Genomic DNA, 27,651 nt, shown 5'->3' with positions numbered 1-27,651 from the left:
CCCACCCACAGGCGGTAGCCCTTCATTCTCGCAACCAGTCCTGGTGTGAGGACTCCGAACCCCTACCCAAAGCTCCCCCCACCTCTAGATTACCCCTCTCAACTTGAAATCACGAATACACCCGGGGTTACCCACCCAGGTCTGTTTAAACCACTCTCCTCTCTTAGACTCTGTGAATCAGCCGACTGACTGGCACCGCACAGCCCTGCCCGACCGAGGTCTAGCCAGGCTTCCTTGGCACTCCACAGCTGGCGAACCTAACCAGCAGGTAGGCGAAATAGTGTACCCTCCTCCAAAACGGAATATCACCCCGCCCAACACAGGTCCATCGGGCGCTATGCCCGTTCACATGAGTTCCATGGTAAAGTCAAGTGCTCCGTGGGCTATATCCTGTACTCAAAGTGCCTATGGCGGAACACCTCCCAATCTCAGCATCAGGACCCCACTCACTTGTTCCCAGAGTCTTCAACAGCCCGGCCCGTGGCACCATCCAAGTCTGACTGTGTTTCCTGCACCAAACAAAGCGGTGAGAACTGTTTCTGTGTCACGATCGCCTCCCGCTCCGCCTGGAGAGTGCCATCCGGTCCCACTACGATGTGTCCCCCGTCCACCTGGTCTCGCACCCGTCACTGTTGTCCCTCTCCTCGACGTTGCTGATTCCTCTGTCGATGGCTCCTGCGCCTCTGCTCTTGCCAGCCCTGGTTGTGGTCCTGACCGGCCAGGCCCAGTGAATCCATCCAGTCCGCTGCCTCCGATGCAGTACCACATAAGTGGACTTTATCTGCATACTGCACTCGGAGCCTGGCGGGGAACATCAGGCTGTATTTAATATTATGAGTATGCATCTGGCATTTAACACTCAGGAAGTCATTTCGCAGGTCTTGCACTTTTTTAGTATAATCGGGATATATGTGAATGTCTTGATTTTCAAACCTATGCAGGCCGTTGGTTCAGATGTACTGTAAAATCATGTCCCGGTCCCTAAAATTGAACATACGGGCTATCAAGGCTCTGGGCGGGGACCCCAGCGATCTGTGTGCCCGCTCAACCGCAAACATCTTGGATAGCCTAAGGTGGGGGAACGCTCTGCCAATCCAGTTCTTCAGAAATAGGTCAGCTGCCAGCCCCTCAGCTTTTTCAGGGAATCCCAGAAAACAGAGATTGTTCCTCCAAGAGCGTCCTTCCGCGTCCTCTGCCCTGTCTTCCAGCTGGGCCGTGTGGTCCTGGAGTGCTGTCACTGTCTCCCGAAGCAGTCTGACCTCCGTCTGCAGAGCGTTTAGGTCCCCCTCCGTAATAGTAACCCTGTCTGCCACCTTTCGAAGATCCAGACCCAGGTGATTAATATCAATGGAAAACAAAATGTGGAGAGGGTCTAAGGGGAAACAATATTTTCAGACCAGCTTGCACCCTGTCCCCCAACTAGATAATCAAACAACACTAAAGGGGATGCTAAGGGTCTCTACAATACTGTGGAGAAAATAAACACTCAAATGTAGTGTATAAAGAGAGAGAAAAAGTAGAACAAACCAGAGGAGAGATGGAAAGCAAAGGGAAGAATACCCATCAGCCCACCCGTAGGCGGAACCTCAACATCTGAGTTTAAGAGTTGTAAACTGGTATCCACTAGACCGCGCCTTGAATATTTTTTCAAGGGATGCTAGTATTTAATCCTCCTGTGAGAAGGATAGCCACCAGATTGTGTTAGTGGGCTCAGGGAAGAAGAAAAGGGAAGGTTGCAGTGCTCAGAATGTGAAGAATGATGTTAAAAATGCCTGTTATGATGACAGAAAACAACTTTATTAAGGGTGACCATCATAACGGCATGATTAAAAGCAGAGTGATGATAGTATGAAAAGAATTACTATCAGTAAAAGATGTTAATTGGTCAATATGTTTCAGCCTTAACAGGCTTTCATCAGGACCTAAATAATACACTACTGCAACAGTGAATCAAAAAGTACCACAGGTGAAAAATAATAATGTAGACCTACCGGTAACATTTTTTACTCTATAGTAGTCTCATATTTATTGTGACAGACACTCTCCCATAAATTTTATGGAGACGGCCCCACCTCGCCTGGCACTCGCTCAGGTCAAAAGAGGCCACGCTCTGTCCGTCGTTGCCTCGGTTCTATCTTCTGAGCCGAGATGATGAGGTTCTGCCTACGGGTGGGCTGATGGGTATTCTTCCCTGTGCTTTGCCTCTCTCCTCTGGTTTGTTCTACTTTTTCTCCCTCTCTAGACACTACATTTGAGTGTTTATTTTCTCCACAGTATTGTAGAGACCCTTAGCATCCCCTTTAGTGTTGTTTGATTAATATCAATGGCCATCCCATCCATTTTAAATTCCAATGCTACCCTGGAGTCTCTAATCGCCTCCAATATGTCCGCTTTATCCCAGTCGGCCCTGGGACATGTATTGCACGATTTTATTCGTTTGATTGCCTCTTAAGGGCCGGTCCTTCCCCATTATCAGCGGGCCGTCCTAGGGATTATCGCAGTGTTCCCTCGGTCCAGAAATCGAGTAATATCGCCAGCCGTTTAGGGAAGAATGCCTTCAAGCAACCCCACGACGCACCCACGGACCTTTCAGCTGCCACGCCTGCAAGTTCACCTGCATCCGGACCTGCCCCGCACCAGCACCCGCCAAGTCGAACACCAGCAGCACCCACCTCAAGTGCATCCTGCTCAACACCCGCTCCGTCCACAGACACGCCATCGAACTCTGGAACCTCCTAGACGCCACAGCCCCTGACGCCGCCTCCCTCACGGAGACCTGGATGAACGCCTCCTCAGCGCCCGACATCGCCATCGCTATCCCAGAGGGCTACAAGATCGTCCGGAGGGACCGCAACGCCAACCAGATGGGAGGAGGCATCGCCATCATCCACAAGAACACCATCCGTCTCACGACCAGCACCGACAACACCCTGACCACCGCCGAACACCTGCACTTCCAGATCCACACCAACCCGAACACCACCCTCAGAGGCACCCTGATCTACCGACCCCCTGGACCACGCACACAATTCAGCGAGGACATCGCCGACTTCGTCAGCCCGCTTGCCCTCCCCTCCTCTGACTACATCCTCCTGGGGGACCTCAACTTCCACCTGGAGAACAACAACGACCGCAACACCACCACCCTACTGGACAACCTCGCCAACCTGGGACTCAAGCAACTGGTGTCCACCCCCACCCACCTCGCCGGACACACACTCGACGCAGTCTTCTCATCCAGCACAGACATCGACTTCAGCCACGCCACAGAGCTTCAATGGACGGACCACAGCTGCGTCCACTTCACCTTCAAGAGAACGACGACCCACCAGCAACAGGCCGCCCGCAGAAGCTGGAACAAGATCACAGCAGACCAGCTCGCCACCTCCCTGAGCCAGCACCCTCCTGCCAGCTCAGCGGACCCCAGCCAGGCCGCCGACAACCTCACGAAGTGGATCACCATCTGCGCGGACGAGCTCGCCCCGCTGAGGACCCCGCCCAGCAGACCCGGCAGCAAGAAAGCCCCTTGGTTCACCGACGAACTCAAGAGCTCCAAGAAGAACTGCCGAGCCCTCGAGAAAGTCTGGAGAAGGGAACCTACACCGGACAACAGGACCTCCTTCAAGCTTGCCACCCGGAAGCACCACCAGCTGATCCGCGCCGCCAAGAAAACAGCATTCAAGGAACGGCTGGACAACAACGCACACAACTGCAAGGAACTCTTCAACATCGTGAAAGAGCTCTCCAACCCCAGCGCAGGAAACAACGACATCACCCCATCGCAAGACCTCTGCAACTCCCTCGCTTCATACTTCCACAACAAGATCGCGGACATACACAACAGCTTCAACAACCATCCAACGCACACCATAACCGAACAACCACCCCCCACCACCACCCTCCACGCCTGGACCCCGATCAGCACCGAAGACACCATCCGCACGATGAACTCCATCCACTCCGGATCACCGACCGACCCCTGCCCTCACCACGTCTTCAACAAGGCCGACGCTGTCATCGCACCCCACCTGCGAGACATCATCAACACATCCTTCGACACCGCCACCTTCCCTGAGAGCTGGAAACACGCCGAACTCAGCGCTCTACTCAAGAAACCAACAGCGGACCCCACCGAACTCAAGAACTACCGTCCCATCTCGCTCCTCCCGTTTCCAGCCAAAGTCATCGAGAAGACCGTCAACAAGCAGATGGCCGCCTTCCTCGAGACGAACGGATCCCTCGACCCCTCACAGTCCGGCTTCCGAGCCAATCACAGCACCGAGACCGCCCTCATCGCCGCCACTGATGACATCCGAGCCCTGATGGACAATGGAGAAACAGCAGCCCTCATCCTCCTAGACCTCTCCGCGGCCTTCGACACGGTCTGCCACCGCACCCTAGTACAGCGCCTCAGCAACATCGGAATCCAGGACAAGGCGCTGGAATGGATCATCTCCTTCCTCGACGGAAGAACACAGAGAGTCCGCCTACCACCGTACAAGTCAGAGGCCTCCGAAGTCATCTGCGGCGTCCCTCAAGGATCATCTCTGAGCCCCACTCTCTTCAACGTCTACATGAGCCCCGTCGCGGCCATCGTACGCAAACACAACCTCAGCATAATCTCCTACGCCGACGACACCCAGCTGATCCTTTCCCTGACCAACGACCCCGCCTCCGCCAGAGCCAGCTGATCCTTTCCCTGACCAACGACCCCGCCTCCGCCAGAGCCAACCTGCACGAAGGAATGAGAGAGGTAGCCGAGTGGATGACGACCAGCCGCCTAAAACTGAACTCGGACAAGACGGAGGTCCTCATCCTGGGCTCTTCCCCCTCCGCCTGGGACGACTCCTGGTGGCCCCCCGCCCTGGGCACCGCACCCAAACCGACAGACCATGCACGCAACCTGGGCTTCATCCTGGACTCCTCCCTCTCCATGACCAGACAAGTCAACAACGTCTCCTCGGCGTGCTTCAACATCCTACGCATGCTACGGAAGATTTTCCGGTGGATCCCCACCGAGACCAGGAAGACCGTCACCCAGGCCCTCGTCACCAGCCGACTGGACTACGGCAACGCCCTCTACGCCGGTACCACCGCCAAGCTCCAGAAGAGACTCCAGCGGATCCAGAACGCCTCAGCCAGACTCATCCTCGACATCCCACGAACCAGCCACATCACCGGACATCTGAGAGACCTTCACTGGCTCCCCGTCAACAAAAGAATCACCTTCCGCCTCCTCACCCACGCACACAAAGCCCTACACGACCAAGGCCCGAGCTACCTCAACAGCCGAATCAACTTCTACGCACCCAAACGCCACCTCCGATCAGCCAACCACGCCCTCGCCGCCGTCCCCCGCATCCGAAGAGCGACTACAGGAGGAAGGTCCTTCTCCTACCTGGCCGCCAAGACCTGGAACTCCCTCCCGACCGACCTGCGCCTGACCCAAGACCACCTCTCCTTCAGGAAGAAGCTGAAGACCTGGCTTTTCGAGCAGTAGCGGCACCCCCCCCCCCAGCGCCTTGAGACCCTACGGGTATGTAGCGCGCTCTACAAGTGTCACTGATTGATTGATTGAAGGGGTTCCCCCCAATAGTTCACCTCCCCGCAAGGGCTTCAGCGTAGTCTGAGTCCAATAGGCCCCACGCCTGTCGCTCGGATCCGCTATCTAGGCTTCGCCATCTTCCTTCCGCCTCACCAGACCATCCCGTTAAAGTACCCTTGTGCGCCTGGCCTTCCGCCGAATCGCGGAACAAACGCCTGCCTCCACGCTCCAGGGGGCAGTGCCTCACAAAGGGTGACCCCTCAGCTCACCTCCTGGGGTCTCGGGCACAGTACACCTCTGTTCGGCCCCCAATCAGTCTTCAGGTCCCGTTCCCGACTCACCTGCTGGAGTGCAGGGAAGCCCGCCTCACCCCCACAATCTCTAATAAGGCCTATCTCCGGCCTCCCAGTTCGTAGATGCAAAGGGTCCAGGGGGAGCAAGGCAATCGGTGAGGTTACACTCTTCTGCAGCCGGGCTCGCCACCGGGTCTCCAGGCGATCACCTCGTGGCAGTCAGGCCCCGCCCATCATGACATGCAGGCCGCACCGCCGCGGCCTCGTGCAGTTCTCTCCGCCGGCCTGTGGGGTCTTCGCCAGCCGCCTCCTCCCTCTTGCGACCAATTTCCCTTCTCCTGCAACTGTGCTAGTGGCGCCTTTGCGCCGCAGGACTCACAGGGGCTCTTCTGCTCTCCCCCGATGCCCATCTCACAGTGCCGCCAGGAGGCCGTCGTTGTACCCACAGTGCCCAGGAGTCCGACAAGGCCGGCGTAGCCTTCAGAGCAGAGGCAGGTCTCACCGCCACGGCCTCTCCTATCGCTACCACTCCGTTCGCGGAGATCCGCCATCACTGTTCCGTGCTTCCTCCCTGCTCCGTGTTTTGTCCCCGCTCCCTGGGTCGGAGCGCGGCATCCGCCTCACTTCTGGCCTCCCTGAGGATGCAGGCCTTCATCACTGCCCTCCAGTTTACCTCCCTCAGGGTCGGCTACTGGCCGCTATGAAACGTGTCAGGATTCCCCCGGGTCTCCGCAGCCGGTACTGCTGGCCCTTCACTGCAGGCTGCTACCCCGGTACACCGTCAAGCTGGGGGAGGCTTTCGCCATTGGCATGCACTAGGAGGGTCACCAAAGCGCCAGAATTTCGTAGGATAATCACCATTCAGGGCCGGAGCACCACTGAGATAGGTCTAGCCCACCATGACACCAAGCCACGCCCCTATTTGACAAATTCATATGTATAACTGGAATTGATCATGTGTAGGTATACATTCAATGTCCCTTTCATAGTTTGTTGCATTATATTCATGACGGTAAGAAGCTGCATTTATTTTGTAGAAGTGGGCATGTGCTTGTAATCCAGCACATTAGCCAAAGTAGACAGTTACATTGCAGCTTAATGTGTATGTTAGCTTAACTTCATGTGTTATTTCATTTTAGCTTAACGTTCTTTGTTTCAGTGCAAGCTCACATGGTAATCTCATGTTTGTCTGTGTTTAGCCTTCGCTGCGGAATGTTTTGTCTCATTTTGTTTCTACTGCAGGTGTGGATAAGCTTCATTAGTTAGAATAAAGGAATTTGTCTTAATTGCAGTAACAAGCAAGGAGAGGAGTCCTCATGGGAGAGGAGAGGAATGACCAAGGAAGAGAAAATGATTCTGGCTTATCTAGATGGGAAAGGTGTTGAAAGTACCCAGTTGTGCCAGAGTTATGGAAATTTCTCAAAGAAGAAGTCACATGGGAGGGTCACTTTGACGGAAGTTGATATTATGTGCTGTGCTTAGTGACTGAGAGACTCCATTTTAGATTTTCTCAGAGAGCAGACCTATACGCCAGCTTGGGTGGCTTTACGCTACTTGACACATTATCAGAGTGTTTTTTACTGAAAACTCTGATGGCCTGATGGCTGACACCTTTCTTCCTCACCTGATTATGTCCTTAACCAAATGTTTTAGTTAAGTTGCCTTTGCTAAGGTAGGGTAGTGAAAGATAGTTTGCTCATGCTCGTTAAAAAAAATCACCTGATGCAGTTCAACCATCATTTTGTCTTCCTGATCATCTGTGTCATTATCTTAGACTTAGTAATTTGCTTAGTACTGTATAGGGTACATCTCTTAAGGAGATATGGACTTATCCTGATCTATATTTTTATATGATTATGCTGAGATTGATCTACATCGATTTGTTCATAAATTTATAATTAAATCCTACTAAACTCAGATCGAAGAGTCGAGCGGAGTAATGTGTGCCACATTGGTTGCACTATATAAAGATGCGAATTCGTTATTTGTCCCTTTCACCGCTCACTCTTCTAAAAAAAACTGTCCCCTCTGAATAAATTGTGCAAATGGGCCGAGACTTTAAAAGCGGTGATGGGAATACACATTTTCTGTGGTGTTGGCAAGTAATTAGACTTTGCAACTCACACATTTCACGGTTGCACTTTTAAAGGCACGAGCGCTGTTAACCGGTGTAGCAGTTTATTATTGTTCCCTTTACTTTAGCATTGTGAGATTACCGCCCCGGTGGTGTTGTGTGGAGTGGGAAAGAGGCACGATGTTAAGGGTAGGTAGCTCGTGAGAGCAGATGGAAAAATACTGCATGGGGAGAAGAAAGGAAAGGAGCAAAGGGAAAGTGCAGAAGAGCTCACCTTTCAAACATTAAAACAGTGCACAAAAATGAAGTAGCAGAAAAGAGGTAAGAAAAAAGCATCCACAAAACACCGTGCAGCAATAATGTAGTGGTAAAAAAGCTGGAATAGATGTTGTATCATCTTTAACTGTTAAGTGTCTGTACTTTGTGTAACAGCATTCGTGGTTTTATTGCTTCTAGTCCTATCATACTAGGGTTCTCACCTCAAGCTTCATGAACATTGTCAACTTAAGAAGGGTTCAGTGGACGTTCTTAGTTCTATTTTTCCCCAGGGCCTGGATAGGCAACTTCAGCTGTTTCAGGGCTTTCTGTGACCCTCTGAACATACAAAACATGCAAAATGCCAGTAGGATTTAGGGAGTACACACAGCTATAATTATGACATGCTTTGAGATTGTGCTGTTTATCCCAGTTTTGTGTCAATCTGAGATGCTGTACACAAAGGCTGTGACAATTATCGTTGTTTTTAATCTTTCTTTTGACAACTTTAAATATTGCACTGTTAAGGTAGCCTTTCAGGGACTTCAGGTTGTATTCACAGCTCAGCAATAAACGCTCAATAAGCCATTTTGCAGCACGCTGATGGTTCAGAATATTTGATGACATGACAAACTCAGAATGTATAAAGAAAACATTCCTAAGGCTTGATGCTATTTTGGACAAGGTTGTAAGTTGGATCCCATATCCTTTGCTGGTTGCACCACTCTCATGAAGATATATGGCTTCTCACCTTACTGTACCCTTATTTTTGTGCACCCATGATTCCACCTCAGAAATGCTTCATGGCCTGAAAAACCATACTGGTAGAATTGATGTGGGGTGCTTCTCAAGCTTCTCTAGATTAAGAAATCTTAATCAATCCCTTTGGCTACGAAGGTTTTACAGCTGTGTATCTGGGTAGAGCAAACACAAAAGCACTCCTTAGTTTGCTATCCCCAAATTCCCATTCCAATGATGAAATTGAGAGATTTATGGCTAGGCCTGAGTCTTTGGCAGATATTCTGCTGGGTCCCCAGATGTCCAAAATATCCATGAATATGGTTTGGCACACTTCTTCAATCTTGCACATACTCTCTGTTACTTGTACAGGGATAATACAAACCATTTCACTAATATGTGCACTTCGAAAAGTGGCAGGCTACTGTTGTATAAATGCAACAAGAACACATTCAAGTGCTTCACTCTATAGTTCCCTGAAGGGTTCCCTGATGCTGCATCAATTGGAAGCTTGGCACTTGGTGTGCACATAACAGTTATTACTAGTTATTAAAGCAAGCATAATATGGATAATGTGTACTCTAGTGGCCCCTCATACCTGCTTGAAATCAGGAATTTGGGAGGTGACTACCACTACGAACTTACTAAACACATCAAATAAGGTAAAATCGCAGCTCCAAGAGAATATCATCCTGATATCTACTGCGCAAAGTGGAGCTAATTCCCCAGAGAAGTGTGTGTTAAGTATAACCAGTATCAAACAATATTAACGTTGAGAAAGCAACACAATAAAATTCCTAAACCAACCTAGAAAAATTAAGAAAATGTAGTGACCAAAATACCCCAAACAAATATCAAACTCGGATTAAGCAAACAGAATATAAGGATTTCAAAAGTGTAGGGCAAATATAACCAATTGAAAGTTACAGATCAAAGCTGACAGGGACTTTGGTGCATTTTCAGGCTGACTGTGTTATAACGCAATTCAGATAGGCTAAGCCGGTCGCACAAATCAAAGTTTTTGACTTTGGATTTAGATGGTTTTTGTTTCTCAAAGACCTCCTAGAATGTGTTGAGATCCCACTGAAGTCTTCAGTTTCAGCATAAAAAAACCCTAAGTGGGACAAACCAGGATTCTGAAGCCACTAATGTAATTTTTACACTTGGCTCAGTTTGCCGCTTCTCGCTGTTCCTAGATTTTACCTTTGCAGTTAATCAATTTTTATGTATGAGTTTTATCTAATACATAGCCCGTGAATGGAGATATCCTACACCCAGTTTTGGCAACTCTTACAACAACAGCAAACCTTCTTTTTCAGCTCTTTGTTTCTCAGTATATTGAAAACCTTCCAATAGTCCCTCATCTTAGGTGGCCCGAGCTGTCCCCATCTGCGTCAGCCTTGTCTTCCCTTTAAGGCATTCACATGAGCAGACCAAGTATATCCTCCTTTCCAAGATCTGGATCTTGTTTTCCTTTCTGGAAGCATCAAGAGAAAGTCTATGAAGGCTCTGGGAATGAATGGTGTTTGTTCCTGAGAAACTTAGGGCCTCATTAGGATGGCGGTGAATCCTCATCCTCCGGGCCGGCGGAAGCCACCGCTGGCCCGGAGGATGCGGATTCACCGCCGCAGCCACAGAATACACCCACTGCCAGATTAGGATGGCGGTGGGATTGCGGTGGGACCAGTAAGTAATATTTATTGCATATGGTTAATTAAAACCTTTACAAAATTTAATACAAAATAGTATACGAACTAGCCTTGGTTAAAATGCATTTGAGCTCTTTAAAAAACAAGTTCTTTTTAAAAAAAAAAAAATTTTAAACAGTGTTACGTCATCTGCGGCCTAAGCCTCTCCTGACATGTCAGTCCTTCGGACTAAGTCCGCACCATTTACTCAGTTTTCTGGATTAGGATACTCGCCTTCTGTAAGAATTTGGAGGCCTTACAGGCCGTTTGCAACTGGAAACTGTTTAGTGCTAACATAACGGCGGGCCTGCATGTTCTGATTTGATGGAAACAGAATATCTGTAATAGATAGTAACATCTCAGACTAGCCAATGATGGACAAATGCACAGGATGTGAATCAGTGTTTCTTCAGAACGGCCACTTAGTCTGCATAGTGATGTTGGCCATGTTTGCTTCCATGCTGGGGTCTGATCCTTTGTGATGTAAGTGCCCAGACGTATGCGTAGAAGCATTTGTTGTGTGGACGGTGTTATATAATTGACTAGGTATGGTTGTGGGGCACTTCTCTCATATGTGGCTAGCACCGTCCAGCCATGTTTTTTCTTTGCGAGGGTAGCTTTGTCGACAGTCCTGGATTTTTGTTTTGCTATACTGTTGACTATTTATTTGAAGGCCGTGAAGGGGAGGTTTGTATTCTATGGCGCTCGCGCTTGGACGCCAACCGGGCAGCAACCGCGCTATATAAATAACAATACAATACAATTGAGTTGTGTTAGTGCGTCTTCCAAGGATGTTCTCCATAAGTTTTTTGCATTTGTTCTGTTATTAATTTCGCGCCAGCAATGGCCCATCAGCGCGTCCTCATTTGCTGCCCTTAATTTCCAGCACATTTTTAGTATCCCGGCTTGCCTAACTTGATGCTGGTTTGAAAGCCCAAATTCCAGGCGTATTTGCACTTGTGATACAAACCTTGGTATGTAAAAGATGTATTTGAACAGATTTGACTGCTGTAAGTTCAAGAAGTTTGCATCTTTGCCTCTGAATAGCTCCGAACCGTACGTAAGGGAAGGTAGAAACTTTGCCTCAATCACTTTCAAGAGGTACAGGTTGGATGGGCATTTCAGTTTTGTATTCAGTAACTTTATAGCATACCGTAGTTTATTTGACTGCACTGTTCTATGCAGTTGGTGCGTTTTAAGTCACCAACTTGAATCAACCACTACCCCAGATACTTGTACGAGTTACTTGACTCTATGGTATTGCCCGTGATGTGCCATTTAAAGGGTTGTCGCCCTTGCCGAGATGAAAAGCACACGATCTTTGTTTTATTGTAGTTTATTTGCAAGCCATTCGCTGAGATGTAATCATGCAGTCTTGTGATGGAGCGTTGAAGACCCAATGGGGTCTGGCTGCAAAGAACAATGTCGTCGGCATACTGTAGGCTCCTTATTTTGTATTGAGCTAGCTTTGGCGGGTCACTTTGTGTCTCCGCGATGCACTTGTCAAGGTTGGCGGTAAAGATGTTGAAAAGAGTTGGAGCTAATACGCATCCCTGCTTCAGGTCAATTAGGGTGGGGATTTTTTTTTTCTTCTATCTCCATTGCCTAATTTGATCTTGACCCAGGTAGATGTGTATAATTCTATTATTGCTCGTAGTAGGTTCGGAGGAATGCCCCAATTGTCCATCTTTTGCCATAGAATCTCCCTTGGGACAGTGTCGAACGCCGCCTTCAGGTCTACGAAACAGGTGTACAATTTTGTAGACCTTTCCTTTGCTCTTTCGACAAGGTCATTTAGTGCTAGAAGATTACACGTGGTGTTGGTTCAGGGCCTAAACCCAGTCTGGGTAATAGGGAGGATATGTTTGGAACTAACCCACTCTTCTAGGTCTCTCAGGAGATTAGATGCATACATTTTTGCCTCAACGTCAATTAGGGCGATCAGCCTATAGTTGGCTGGGTCTGTTCTTGCACCTGCTTTAAATATAGGGTGCAAGATGCTCCCTCTCCATGATGTAGGAATATTTCCTGTTTGGAAGACATTGTTGAACAAGGGAGTAAGATATTCTGCCCAGAAGGATTGGTCAAATTTAAAGATGCCATTTGGCAAACCGTTTGGGCCTGGCGCACCTTTTGACCTAAGTTTTTTGATGACCAAATGGACTTGAGATGGCGTAATCCGATGTTCTTCACAGTTTCGGAGCGCTTCATTATTTTCATATTGTTGGAGCGTAAAATGATTTGAGTCCCATGATTGAGATTTGGTCTGTTGTGTTTGCTCCAAATGCTGGATCCAATCTTCCTGTAGAATATTTGAGTTGATGGTCTGGGCGGCTCCGTTTGCTACTTTGTTGATGTCTGCCCAAAATTTCCTGTTGTTATTTGATTTACTAGATTCTAATAGTTGTTGCCAAATTTCTATTTGTTGATTTGACTTTTCAAACCACACGTCTTTTTTATATTTTTGCCGTAGATTGTGGATTTGACGTTTGGTGTCGTCACCCTTTATCGTGTCTTTGCTTGATAACTTTCTTATTTCTTGATTTAGAATCCTTTTTTTGCTCAGTATTGAGACCAAGGGCACCTGGAATGCCTTACATGGTTTCCTTTTGATTGTGTGTATTTGGTGGCCAAATCTTTCCATTAGGGTGATGATGGTCTTTTCCCAGTTGTCCTGAAGAGACGTTTGACTGTTTCCTGTAGCCTCCCTATGCACTCTTTTCGCGTGTGCAGTGATTTCTTCAGCGTTTTTTCTGTTCCATACTAATCGCTTAAGATTGTATAGACACGAAGGTTCGGTCAGATCATTGCCTGCTGATGCCCTAATGTATTGGAGACTGAGTTCGATTGATTGTGGGCTGTGGTCGCTCTCCAACCGGTGAGTTATGCTGAAGGAAACTATTGTTTGTAAAACCTCTGAGTCCACTATGGTATAATCCAAAACAGCTTGAGCCTGTTTGGTTATTCTGGTTAGGGACGCCGGTTGATCTTGGGGAAAGCGACCATTCAGAACGATAAGTCCAACGTCGGTGAGCATTTGCGCGCACTGCTGGCCTTGCTTATCCTTTTTATGATGGTTTGATACCATTGGAGGGATGGATTTGTCTTTCCGTTTGTTTTGAATGCAGTTGAGGGCGTAGTCCTTAAATAGAAGGAACATATTCAGATCTCCTGACACCACTAGCCCCGCCTGTGGGTAAGTGTATTGCAATGATTTAATTAGCGCCTTTAAGGTCAGGATTTTCTCTGGTTTCTTCTTTACATCCGGATGTATGTAGGTGCTACAAATTACCAATTGCTGAGACTCTTGAGGGCCAAAAGTGCTTGAAAACGGATCGGGAGGTAACTTGATTTTAATACACTGGATCCATGTTTGTCCTGTGTCAATGGTAGCGTGAGACCAGGGAATGCTAGCGTTCAGGTAAATCGATAGACCTCCTGCGGCCCTGCCTGTATTGCCTCTTCTGGTGGCATGTAGTTGAATTTCTTTAAAGCCATCAATTTGTTCCGCAGTGGTTGACCAAGTCTCCTGGAGTAAGACGATGTCAAATTTATTTAGAAATGCTAGTAAATCAGCGTCTTTTGTTTTGCCTCCCAATCCGTTTATATTCCATGAACATAATTTCAAATTTTGTGTTCACGCTTCATTCATCATGTGGGCTGCTGGACTGGCTGTTGGGGGCAAGATTTTGCGTCTCTCAGTTGGTCCGCCTGTCGTGCCGAGGTGGATAATTCGGAGGTTGGACCATCCTCCCTTGGTGCTCCCTGAGCAGCCGACTGCTCCCCGAAGTACTCCACAGTCTGGACGTGAACGTTCCTCGACCTGCGAGGATAACAGACCCGGATATCTCTCCAGTGGAACCGGTCTGATTTCTATTCCCCATTTTGTGAATATGTCTCTGTTTTGCCAAAATTCCTTGGCTATCCTAGGATCTTTCCATGTTGCCACTGTCATTTCTCTCCCGTTGGTGTTTGCAATTGGATGAAATTCGATGCTTTCGATGTGGTTAATGTTCAGATGGCTCAGAGGTTCTATCAAATTGGTTAGTTTTAGGATGGCGCTCCGATTAAGAATTTCGTGCTTCCCCCTTGAGCTATAATGCGGAATAATTTCATGTATAACTGAGCCAGCTGGGTACAGTGAGTCTGGATCTTCTTCTTGCTCCTTGTTCCGTGTTTCAGTGGTTGTTTTGGCTGTCATAACTGAGTTACCCTGGAGTGGAATAATGGACTGGGCTGCTGGTTCAGGGGCCGGAGCATACTGAAGGGATCTAAGATGGTCGCGGCTTACTGTGGAGGGTCTTTGATGCTGCACGTTAGGGCGAGGATTTTCATTTTGTGCTTTTGTTATTTTCGGGAAGTAGTGCATGATGCTTTTTTGGTCTGCCTCGGGATTCTGCACTGAAGGGCCGCACTCCAGTTTCGTTTTCGATCTTGTGTGGGAGTGTGTACGCTTTGACAGCTGGCCGATTTTGTTGATGTGACTGTGTGGGGCACACTAGGAGGTAAGGATCCCTGCCAGGTTTCCCCTTGCTCCTTCTCGACCTCAGGGCATTCATCTTTGGACTTTATTTCTTGCGGAATTGTTTCTGAGGTCAAATTCGTTGTTTGATTGCGGGCCCCCAGGGAATCTTGGCCCTGGGACCTGTTGGGCTGTGGTGTTCTTTGTTTTCTTTGCGACTTCTTTTGCCTAGATTTCCTTAATCTCTTGCGTTCTTGTTTAGTCAAGGAGGGGAATTGTTTTTGTTGCCCATGGGGTATGGGACCAAGATCCTCACTCCCTGATTAGTTGGATCCAGAGTGCGGTTGTCTTGGGGAGTAGGGTCTTCTAGAAGTGCAATATGTGCTGTTGATAAATGATTTGTCGTTGGGGGTCCTTCCGTTGCGTCTGGTCCATAGTCCTTACCAGTTGAAATATCAGCGCTGGGACCAGCGGTGGACGGCAGGTCTGTCCGCTGCTGATCCGCGGGGTGTAGAGGGGCCATTTGGTGGCGGTGTCTGCAAGACACCGTCAGCCAAATTAGGATGTGCATCGTCACATGCTTTTGCACGGCGGCCTTTCCACCATGGAAAAGCATGTAGACTTTGGTGTTTGGGGGCCTGTTTCGAGCCCCCAGGGTGTTGGGGGTGGGGGGTGCACATGGGGGGTACCTATGGTACCCCCCAGCATTTACATGCACAAAGTGGCAGGCACCGCGCGGTGCCTGCCTCTTTTGCATGTAAATGTTAAACATGCATTTTTAACCTTGCGGCGACTGCTGCTTCAAGCAGCACTCGCCGCAAGGTTAAAGATACAGGATGTGACCGCCAGGGTGGCAGTCACATCCTAATTGCACAAGAGGGACAGCTGCTGCTCCTGCGGACGGTCCCTCCACCTCGGGGGTGGCGGACGGACGCAGGTCCGTCCGCCATCCTAATGAGGCCCTTAATTAGAGATCCCCACTTCAATAGGAATAACTGTTAATTTTGTCATTTGTGTTGCCTCTCTTCCTGGACTAGCCCTTGATAAACGGTCACTGTTGACATTACTTCAGCTTCCCTATTTCTGGATGCAAGCCACTGTCCTCCAGTTAGTCAATCCTTAGAAGCCATTCCTGGATGTGTATTGCAGACTCCGGGGCATGCAGTGAACAAAGGTTTTCTAAACCAGCTTGCTAGGTACAGATTTAAAGTTTTGATTTTCCATTACATTTATCAAAACTCTGCTTTTTCCACCGAATTTGGTTTTTATTAACAAGTGAAAAATAACTTTGAGGAATTGTTCCATGAGTTTCCCAGGTGAAGTTCTAGAAATTAGGATTTTAATTATAACAAGGTCTGTTCATAGAAAATGTAGTTTCACCAGTGCAGTGACAAACAGCTTTTTTTAGCGGCAGCTAACTTTTGTTTACTGTCTAAACCTTTATATATTAAGCACCCACCCCTGTTAGCTTACAAGTCACAATTAGGGGGGCTTAGCTAATATGTAGTAAGAGGTTTTACTACATTACAACACACTGTTCCTTGCTACGTGTCACAGTAGAACATTTAAACTAGAGTCCAGCCAAAATACAGCACCAGTCTCATGGAGTCCTACACTTTGGTCATAAATGTGGTTGATGTAAGTACACAGTAGCCCATAAATGACATATAAATTGCACACCATTTCTGCACCAACTTAGTTGGAGAGTTAAATAAACATGTTTGGTGAAAGCAACGTACAGTACGTTTCATGAAAAGTTCACACAAGATGTGATACCATTTGGGAGTGTCATGATACAGAAGTCTCCAAGCAAGCAAGCAAGCAAGCAAAATAAAACAGAAAAAGTGATCAACCACTACAAATAGTCTTTCCTTACAATATGATACTTCTGATGTTTCCAACTGCTCTCTCAATTGACTGACCTCAGTATGATGAAAGACTTAGCTGGCCATGCTGTATATAAACTCAAGACTATGGTGGAATAATGATGGGGACGCCATGCTAGTAAGCTTATATGGGTATGAAAAGCAGTCTCACACATAAGATAACTCTCAATTACATATTTAAACTAACATATTTCAAGTACAGTCACATATTCTACCATGCATATGTCACACAAAAGAAAGTTGATCCTGTGAATTCTCCAACTTAAGCCAGATTGGGGATGTTAGAGCTGGAAAGTTATAGCTGGTATGGGCAAGCCAGAAGGTTGATGACTTTTGTCTTGTGGGTGTGGGTAGCATTAGCGAAGATTATTATGTTAGTTGTCTACAATGGTTCCCACATCAGATATTTGGTAGCATGATCTCATAATGTGTATAGACAGCGTACAGACTTAGAAGTATATCTCAACATACAACCCGAAGTCCAAAATATACCTCAACTTATTCCAGAGAACAGTAGAGGGCACTTTGATTTTTTCAATAATTTCCCATAAATTATAACTATGTAATACATGCTTGTCTTGTATTGTACATTGAGCCCTCTATCATCTGAGATGAGGCATCAGAGGCATTATATAATGCGTTCTATATGTATAAAGTTCAGATCATATACCCTCCTTTTGTTGTACATAATAATAAAATTACAAGGATAGAAAGATTTACACAGTAAAAAAACGAAATCACATGCTTTCAAAAAAATTAAAATACAGTATTTTAAGAATACAGTTGCCAATTATTTTCTGGTATTGCAAACACGGTTACAGCTATCACGTCTTGTCACACAATCATGTCTAATACTTAGTGTCATTCATGTACAATGAGGATAATTACTCTGTCCCTTAAAATCTTCCCGAATGTCAGACGCGATGGATGTGTTAGATTCGATGTAATCTGATGTATCAGTTATATTATTAATAAAAACCTGAACTATGACCCCAATAACATTTTGCTGGGAAAGAATGAAAGAGTAAGTTAGTTTAACATGCTATGAAGATTGTTGGGATAAAATGAACCACAAATGTAAGAATGTTTAGCCTCCCTCATATTGAGAACAGTGTTGTAAGATGTTCAATTGTCCTTTATTTAAGAATAAAATTGCTTAGGCACAAGGGCAGTGGAATACATTCTGGCAGAACCTATTTTCTTAGTAGGAGTCTTCCTTTGTTTTTTGGAGAGTGCATATTCTTAAGTGTACGTGATATAAAAACCAATTTAGCAGTTTAAACAAAAATATGTCAGAGTTTCAGAGCCGTACCAACTGTAACAAATCACTCATACATGGAAATTTAGGTAAAGTCCTAAAAGAAAGATACTGCAGTTTCTGTCTAACTACGCGGGAATGTATTGGCATGATAATACAAGCAAGATATACACATCTTCTTCAGTAATTTAGTGAAAGCACACCGGAATATACAGCAGTGAATTGGACATACCAAGATCATGTTTTCCAGTTTCAGCTTCTGACAGTGGCTCACAGGTTCTTCTGTACCTCTCCAGGTGCCCTTGGAAACAATGGCTGACAGTCGGTTGACCATGGCAGAGTACTTTTTGATAGCACTGGTCAGTGCCTTGCGATCCTGTTTCATTTCAGAAATAGCAATTTCACAGTCCTTTGTCCAAAGGTACAGTAAGCCAAGTAATGAAACTTGGGATGGGTACTATGTAATGAGAAACATAAGAAAATATATAAAATCTCAAATATTCACAAAGGCGAACATTTATTTTAAGTAACAAGTGATACGGTTTCCTTAGATTTGCATGCTTCTATATCTAGTAAAAGATACCCACCCATAAACATATAGCATCAACTGTGTTGCCTACAATTATATCATCAAGGCAAGTATATTTAGGTAAACATATATTTACTATTGTTTAGCTCCACATCTAACCTAAATTAAATATAATGGTCGACGATATGGCCCACTACCTTCCTCAGCCACTGTGATAGGGACAGTCCTCCCTAATAGCAATGGGAACATTGTTGAAGCTAACAGACAAAATAGAAACACTGAACTTTGGGTGATCCTAACAACACAATAATTCACTTCCTTTGACAGCTGACACTAGTACTAAATAGAATTTCAAGGAATATTTATTTACAATAAAATTCTACTACAAGTAAGGTGTCATACAGTTAGAGCACCCCCAACTATTATTAGTAAGCAGTGATAATGTATGACTAGTTGCACTACTTTTTTTGTTGCAGATAAGTGACAACTGTACCCCTGCTACCATTGTAATTTCCATAAATTAATAAGGAAGCATTTATTTTTCTGATTATATATTTTCTAACATGCTTCAAGAAATGATCAGCTTTGTTTGCTAGTGCTACTCAAGCGGGTTTTTACTCATTTAAATATAGCACTTGGGTCAAAAAAGCTGTGTAATGGTATCCTGAAAGTGAGAGTGTGTGTGTGTGTGTGGGGTGTGTGTGTGTGTGTGTGTGTGGGTGTGTGTGTGTGTGTGTGTGTGTGCATGTGTGTGTGTGCGTGCGTGCATGCGTGTGTGTGTGTGTGTGTGTGTGTGTGTGTGTGTGTGTGTGTGCGTGTGTTTGCGTGTGTGAGTAATGTGTGTATGTGTGTGTGATTACATGTTTGGTTGTGTGTATGTTTGTGAGTATATATATTCAACAGAGAGAGTGTGCGTCTACTGAGAATAACATTCAGCAAGGAGCTAGTAAAATGAAATGTGGAACAGATAGGAAAGAGTTCCATCTGAACTATTATTAGTTGGGGACTTTTTTTATCTAGTTACCTTAAACAAAGGATTGCTGGGGGATGCTGGAGTGCCATCCACAAAGATGGATGCATAAACAAACAGTCTGGTCATTCAGCCTATTTAATGTTCAAAAGTGTGCTTCATGATAGGATTGAAAAAAGCATGAGGAATACAGCAAGTAGACCTACTGCCCACAATCGAAACTGTGACTGTTGCTCCATTGTGACTCCAGCTATCATGGGCTGAGGAAATGCAGTGTCACCCTAGCTCCTATGGATGGTTGATGGAGTGGTACTGCAGTGAAGGACCAAAATGTAAAGCGTCCCCGGGGTTCACCCAAGGGCTCTGCTGGAAGTGATTGGCTATGCTGGAAGTGATTGGCTAAAAGCTTGCACTGAGGGATAACACCTAGAAGCTGCCAGATTGAGAGATGATGGGACCTGGCCATTAGTTTGTCGGTGTGGAAAGTCTGCCAGATATCATAATGGTGGGAGTGCCTTCTCTTGGTTCACTATGGGTGACAGCCCAGCACTGAGTTTTGGGTGGCCCTACTGACACTTGCCCCATAGCAGCAGCTGGGATGAGGTATTGTCCCACTTAGCTGCAAATATGTTCATGGTGTCAGTCTGATATGACCTGCTCGACAGGCCACTTGTGCTATTTTGAGAAAGCCTGTTAGAAATGCCTCATCAGTCCCCACGACTCCTGACAAAATTACGACTTTGGCCACAAGCTGTCCCAAGATGTACAACACTAAGCTGAAGATATATGATACAAGTTTGATGGTATATATGCAAATTATTCCACAAAGGAACGGCTGAATCCAACTAATTGGTCAGCTGCCCTAGAGGTTCTGAACAACAAAACTGTTGCTAGTGATGTTGCACTGGTGTACCTGTAGGCGAGTGGAGGCTGGTCAAGGATGCCTTTACACCTTGCCGCTACAGAGCCTTGCAACATATCACAGTGCTCTGTGAAAATTGTCAAAGGTCACCCAACAAAGTGAGACTTTCATTCCTATCCAAAAGCCAATTAAGAAGGAAGAGGGAGCTGCTGCACTGATTGAGAGCCTGCTGGCTCCAATATTGCAGAGGACGGTGAGCCCTACATGAAATCCCTGTTGCTGAAGATGAATGGAAGTCTTCGCACAAACGATGGGAAGATAATCAACTTATTATTACATCTCAACCCTATAAAAGAAGAGCTAGATAGGCAAGTCACAAGAATAGGCATGGCTGAGCACATGATCTGAAGGCAAAGAACATGCTGTGAGGACCCAAAACAAAAAAAATGTTTCATACCCAAAAGCTTTGCATTTAATGGATTATGCCAAATTCACAATTAGAAGGCAAGACCTTGATGAAACAACAATAGGAAATCTAAGAATGACAAGAATGTGTGCTTACCTGGGGAACGTTAAAATGTTTGTTGAATCTAATGATCTGATGTGTTTGCCAGATCAATTTGTTTGAATATTTGTATCACTGAAAGAGTACTTCGCTTGCTGGTCGCTAGGCTCTTTCTGGGTATCCCTTCAGGCCCATCATTGCAAAGTTCCCAAAATATTTATACAATACATGATGCTGAGTTGTTTATGTCCAGAGTTAAAGGGGATCTACAGCTTCACGGGTCTTATTTCTCAAGTTACCCTAATTTACAGTGAAAGGCCAGGAAGCAAGAAGAGCATCTGCATTGGGTAATAAAAAACAGATTTCGCAGGGATCGGGGTGGGCCTAGTTTGTTAGGCCAGAACTGCGAGCCCCAGTGGGAGGAGCTGGAGCCAGGGAGAAGGAGCTCAGTTTTCCCGGGATTTAATTTTAGTTGATTGCAGTTCATCCACTCCTGGATGTGTATCATGGCGGAATGGAAATTGTCCACAGCGTTCGAGGAGTTGAGTGGAAAGATGATCTGAAGGTCGTCCGCGTAGTTGTACACTGTGATGTCCCAGTTTTGAAGCGAATGCATCAGGGGCCGAAGGTAGAGGTTGAATAGTAAGGGTGACAGGGAGAAACCCTGAGGGTCTCCACAGGTCGTGGGAATTTTGGGCGCTGTGTAGGGGCCCAAGCGGACGGCTTGTGTTCTGCCGGTCAGAAAGGACTGAGTCCATTTGAGGGCAGAACCCTGGATGCCAGCCTGTTCGACACGGTGAAGTAGGATGTTATGGTCAACCGTGTCGAACGCGGCCGACAGATCCAGGAGTACGAGGGCCTGGGGGGTCCCTGTATCAGCGTTCCTCCTCAGCGTGTCAAGGACTGCTAAAATGACGGCCTCGGTGGAGTGGGCTGGCCTAAAGCCGGCTTGGTTAGGCTCCAGGTGGCAGGAGGTCTCGATGAAGTTGGAGAGACACCGGGTGACGTGGGCCTCCATTAATTTGGAAAAGTATGGCAAGAGCGATATGGGACGGTAGTTAGAGAGGTCCTCCGGGTCCGCACCAGGTTTCTTCAGGAGAGGCACTAAGATGGCCTCTTTAAAGGTGCTGGGGACAATACCAGTGCTGAGGGAGCCATTCAGCAGAGGTAAAATGCAGTCGGGTAAATTGAGATAGACGTTCCGAAGGACCGAGGGGGGGCAGCAGTCATTCGGAGAGCCTGATTTTACCCGGGTCGCGAGTTCAGCTAGTGAGTTGGGGTTGAGGGTGGGGAAGTGGGTGAAGATCGCTGAGTTGTTCAAAGGAGTGTCTAGGGGGAATGTCTGAGGGAGGGGGGGATGGAGTCCTTGATTTTATTGATTTTCTCAACAAAGAAAAGATTGAGAGCATCGCAGGTCTCTTGGGTGGGGGTCTGACCTGGGAGAGTTCTGTCGTCTGAGGTGAGTTCGTTCATGATTTTGAAGACCTCCTTTGATTTATTGTCCGCGGACGAGATTCTGTTGGAAAAATGTTCCGATTTAGCTGAGGAAATTGCATTTTTGTATTCTCTGCGAGCTATAGTGTATTGTAGTCTGTCTGGCTCGGAGTAATTGCGTCTCCATGTCCGTTCCATCTGGTGCACCTTTAGTTTATGTTTCTTGAGGTCGTCAGAGAAACATCTATGGGAGTTGTGGTGTCTGGTGGGGGGAATTTGGTAAGGGGAGCAAATTGGTCGGTGGCCGATTTTAGCCAGGTGCCAATGTCGCTTTCCATCGTGTCGATATTGGTTAGCGGATTGATGGCTGGCCGGGTGTCGGCTAAGGTCGCGAGGAAACCTTGGGAGTTGTGAGAGCTCCATTTGCGTGAGAGGCCGCCAGCCATCAGAGCGTCGGAGGTTCTGCCAGTGACAGTGAAGGTGGTTTCGACTAGGTGGTGGTCTGACCAGACACAGGGGGAGACAGATGGCTGGGAAAGTGTTAAGTTTTGGGTCCAGATCTGGTCCAGGATGTGGCCCTTGATGTGGGTGGGCAAGGATATTTGTTGGATCATGTTAAGGCTATTGAGGGCTTCGAAGAGTTCTGTGGCGTGGGCCCGGCGTCGGCGTCGTTGAACCAGTAATTAAGGTCGCCAAAGAGAGCTAGTCTGGAATGCGATGTAAGCCTATTTGTATATATTAATAAGTTGTCCTGAAAGTGTGAAACTCAAACCTATTTCACTGTGTAGGCCTTGCTACAGCGTTGCCTCAATAGGTTAAGCTAGAATTAAATCTTTATTTGCCATCTCTGCTTAAGGAAATGCTTCAAAGTCATTTCCTATACATTTTCCAAAATTTGATTTAACAGTGAAATCAGATGTTTGATAACATAGTGGAAAAGTAACTTTGTATACACATAATTTGTGCAGACTGTGCCAAAATTGGCCTAAAACTAGTTCTGTTACTTATTACCTCCAGAGCTGGATCACCCCTCCTTGCCTAGGAGAGTTAACAGATCAGGGGCCAATAGATTGCCTCTGGAACCAGAAAGAGCAAATGGGTGTTTGCATGGATTAGCTATCTGGTAGTAGTCAAAAACAATTGGGAGAACAAAGGAAAGCTTTAGTACTCTCTTGACTTACAGATGCTTCTCCTATTAATTTCCATTACCCTCCTAGACCCCCTGACTTTAATCACAGTAGAGAAGATCCCACTTTGACCCTGTTAGATTGAAGGAGAGCTCATCTAACTAGGGGAGTGGCTAGAGAATTGAAGACACGTGTGTCTGGTGGCAGCTGAGTACCGACATCTTGACACAGGGCTCCTGTGTAGTTTTACTGTAAGATCAAGAGGAAGTGTTTCCAAAGAAGATGGGAGCTGTGAGAAACTACACTTTGGTGGTAGAATTTCTCCAATCTATCGGTAGTGCACAGGCAAACATCTGACCCTCCCCAACACACCCTCAGAACATTCCTTAACCTGTGAAAACTCCACATGAACAAAGAAGGCCCTGCAGGAACACTCCTGACTCTTGCTGCTGCTGATTCCATCTGGCACCTAGTGAATGAAACTACTCTTCAAGGGCGAAGCGATGTCTCCTGGTTGCCGGCTTCAGTGACACAAAAAGGGTAGACGGATTTCTGATTCCAGTTGTTCAAAGAGGGCTGGATCCTGCAGGAGACGTGGTTAGAAAGAGATCAGGTGTCTAGAACCCTGCCCTGAGGAACTAAGGGACAATAGAACTGACAATAAGGAATTTACCAGAATTTGAAAAAAAGTTTGGAGGTGGTCATTTTCTTCCACGTATGGAGAGCCGGCACAAGCTGCTGTGGCTTGCCTAGTGATGTCGCACCCAAGGCGGGCAGGAAAATCATGTATGTCCCACTCAGAGCTTTTCACCACACTAAAATGTTTCTGAGGGGCATCACATCAAAGGTATCTGGCTTAATGGAGCCCTGCCATGCCCTGCTACAGCTTCCAGTCTTACCCTGAGGATTTTGACTTACAAATAAGTAACTAAATCCAAAGCTAAAATATTAAACTGGGACAAGGCGGCAATCTATCCAATCCACAAAGCAACCTCAGGAGCCACAAAATCCAGGCTTGTCCCAATCGCATCTTTTGGTACCGAACCCAGTGGCTTCAGAAGGACCTCAACAACGTATGAGACTTCAAGAAACCCTGGATGGCCAAAGCCTTGGACCTTGCCAAGCTGGAAGATTTTGACTAAGGGCCTGATTACAAGTTTTGCTTCACTGCCGCCAACTAAGCGGTCTGTCCACCATATTACGATGTTGTCAGATTTCAGAATGAAAGACCGCCAGAGCTGTGGCATCGGTAGGGGCAGCAGCTGCCATAGGGCGGTACAGAGACGTTTCTCAGCTGTCCAAATTACGAGTTGGCATCCGAAGAGCTAACCGTGGTGGTGGAAAACGCTTGCTTCGAGTCTTCAGTAATGACGGATTTGGGTTGCAAACTCACCCATATCCTTTTCTTTACTTCAGTCTCAGACGTGGATGCCTGCATACAAGTCCCATCTTTACAGCAACATCTTGACCCCAGTGAAAACAACTCTTTTAGTGCTGAAATCGAGGTAAGTCTGTTTTGTAGTATGTTCCCATTGACTGGACTGGGCATACATGGTCCAGACTCCAGCAATGGGTAATAGGTATTTTTCCACACTTCAGGGACCTGTGTTTTAATAGGCTTAAGTGGACTAAAGGTGGACCACTGGTGGTGACTAATGTAAATTGTGCATACTTAATCCTGTGATATTGAATGATTTTGTATGGTCACTGACGTGGTTGTATTTGTATTTGTGTTTATTAAGCACAACATTTATCCCAAGGGATATCAAGGCGCTAGGAAGCATTTTCCTGAGAAAGAGGTAGTGGTAGTGTAGGACTGATCATCTAGGAGCAGAGGGAGCTATGATAAGGGACTGCATTTGCTGGTATCTATATTCGTGGAAATAGCCATGCTTTTAGCTTCTTCCTGAACGGTATGTATTCATTCGTAAGGCGAAGGTTTAAGGGAAGCTCATTCCAATGGACAGCTGCCAGATTAGAAAAGGAACGACCTCCTGCCCTAGCTTTCTTAATATGTTTGGTTTAAGCCAGGGCATGGTTGCAGGACCTCAGTTTTCGTGTGGGGATGTAAAATTTGATTTTGTCCTGCAATATTCATGGACCACATTTGTGTAGCGCTCTATGTGCGTTTCTGTACCTTAGTCCTGCTGAAGAAACTTTACAAACATGTTCACATAAGCCGAAAGAACAGTATCTCCCCATTACCACAATTAAATCACTGAGCTGCTATCACTGCTACTGTTTATTTTATACGTAAAGGACAGGGCTCACTTTTCTACTCCCTTTTGTCTGCCATTCTCTTATATTACCAGTGCCACCTTAATTTAACTACAGAACACAAATTAGTGTATAGAACTTCACGTCTCTTACTAGTTTCCAACTGTAGCTCAGAGTACAGTACTATGTTATGTGAGTACTCAACATTTTAGCATGTGTGCATCGTCAGAATGTGCAATAAACGGAGTTTCTCAGAGTCTAGATAAGTTCCAATAAAATAATATGTACTGTGTGCTAATTAGCGGTTTATTATTTCACTGTGATTCAGGCAAGACTAGTTCATCAAACTATTGATTATCATTCAAAGCTCTTGCCTCTATTAAACAGGCTCATTAGCAGAATCAATATTGTATTTAAAACATTTTCATGCACAAAATTACTCCCAGATTGTTCGAAATTGGGTCTCTAGTTGGCAGAGGTATGCACCCTGTCCAACTCGGAACCACATTCCTAATCAGGGTAAGCTATATACACAATAAAACATAACCTGTGTTCACCCTCTAATAGCTTGACACAGAGCAGTCAGGCATATCTAAAGAGGCAATGTATAAAGTATGTGTGTAACACACACAGTAATACGATGGAAACACCACATAAATACTCCACATACATTTAGATAAATAGAGAACACTTTTATGAAATAAACAAGTCCAAAACGACAAAAATCCAATAAGCAGAACTGGTGTTATGAATTTTTAAAGGATAAATAAAAAGTAGTGCTTTGAGCAGTAGCGGTCGGCAGTAGGTGTTTCTATAGGGCGGTGACGTGGGCAGGAGGAGGGGCAGGGTGGGGGGAAATAATGTATGGATTACGGAGTTTTACAGGTAAGTAAACATTTAAATACATAAAACGAATTTCGTTGCGCACACTGCATCACCAAATGTGATGTAGTGCGCGCAACGAAATTCGTTTTATGTATTTAAATGTTTACTTACCTGTAAAACTCCGTAATCCATACATTATTTCCCCCCACCCTGCCCCTCCTCCTGCCCACGTCACCGCCCTATAGAAACACCTACTGCCGACCGCTACTGGCTTTGAGTCATATAGCGTTTAGGGATTACTTGAGGTTGCGCTCATCCAGGGTAAATCCAAAGTTCTGGCTGACCACGATGGATAGTAGGCCGGCTACAGGACCAACACAGAGTCTACTAAAAAAGGACCTTAGATGGAGCAAGCGTCACGCCAAAGACTCAATGCGTCATTTCTGATTCAAACCGTTGGGTCGATGCGCCGTCATCAAGCCTCGCAGTGGGTCGTAGTCAAACCCCTTATGTTGTAGGCACTGCATCGCCATCAAGCCTCACAGTTGGGTCCTGTGTCATCGTCGAGCAGCGCAGGGATGTCCTTGGATCGCCACTGGCTCGGCGTGGACGGGCACTGCATCGGTTCCAATCAGCACATTTGGCACTGCGTCGTATCCGATGGGTCTGAACAGCAGAAATCACCTTTCAAAGACCCAGTACTGGATTGGTACCTCTTGGCAAGGAAGGGCTCGCAGATGGCAAATTCCAGTGTGCTTTTGCAGAGATACAGGAAGTCTTTGATGGCCCTGAGACTTCAGAACAGCGGGCAAACCAGCAAGTCCTTGGAGTCACTCTAGGTCCAAGTGAGATGGGTCCAGTCTCTTGCCTCAGAAGGGCAGAGATAAACAGGCAGCAGGGCAGCACAACAAAGCTGAATGCAGTTACTTCAGAGCAGCAGTCAGAGTGGCGATCCTTGTAGCACAACAATCCTTACTCCTGGT

General features: G+C 46.5%; 1 protein-coding gene across 1 annotated transcript in view; it reads right to left on the bottom strand.

Moving 5' to 3' along the window:
- The window catches only part of LOC147707531 (dynein axonemal heavy chain 5-like), a 1,425,553-nt gene that overhangs the window by 801,292 nt on the left and 596,610 nt on the right, over window positions 1-27,651 (bottom strand). The window contains exons 38-39 of the mRNA XM_086925656.1: window positions 18,432-18,656; window positions 12,470-14,122 (exon numbers count right to left, since the gene is read on the bottom strand). Of these exons, the coding sequence (XP_086781782.1) occupies window positions 12,470-14,122; window positions 18,432-18,656 (1,878 nt within the window). The remainder of the gene's footprint in view (window positions 1-12,469; window positions 14,123-18,431; window positions 18,657-27,651) is intronic.

Source organism: Lissotriton vulgaris, chromosome 6 (assembly GCF_964263255.1).
Source record: "Lissotriton vulgaris chromosome 6, aLisVul1.2, whole genome shotgun sequence".
In the NCBI taxonomy this organism is placed as follows: Eukaryota; Metazoa; Chordata; class Amphibia; order Caudata; family Salamandridae; genus Lissotriton; species Lissotriton vulgaris.
The sequence above is the reverse complement of the archived record's forward strand: the minus strand, read 5'-3'. Positions and strand labels throughout refer to the sequence as shown.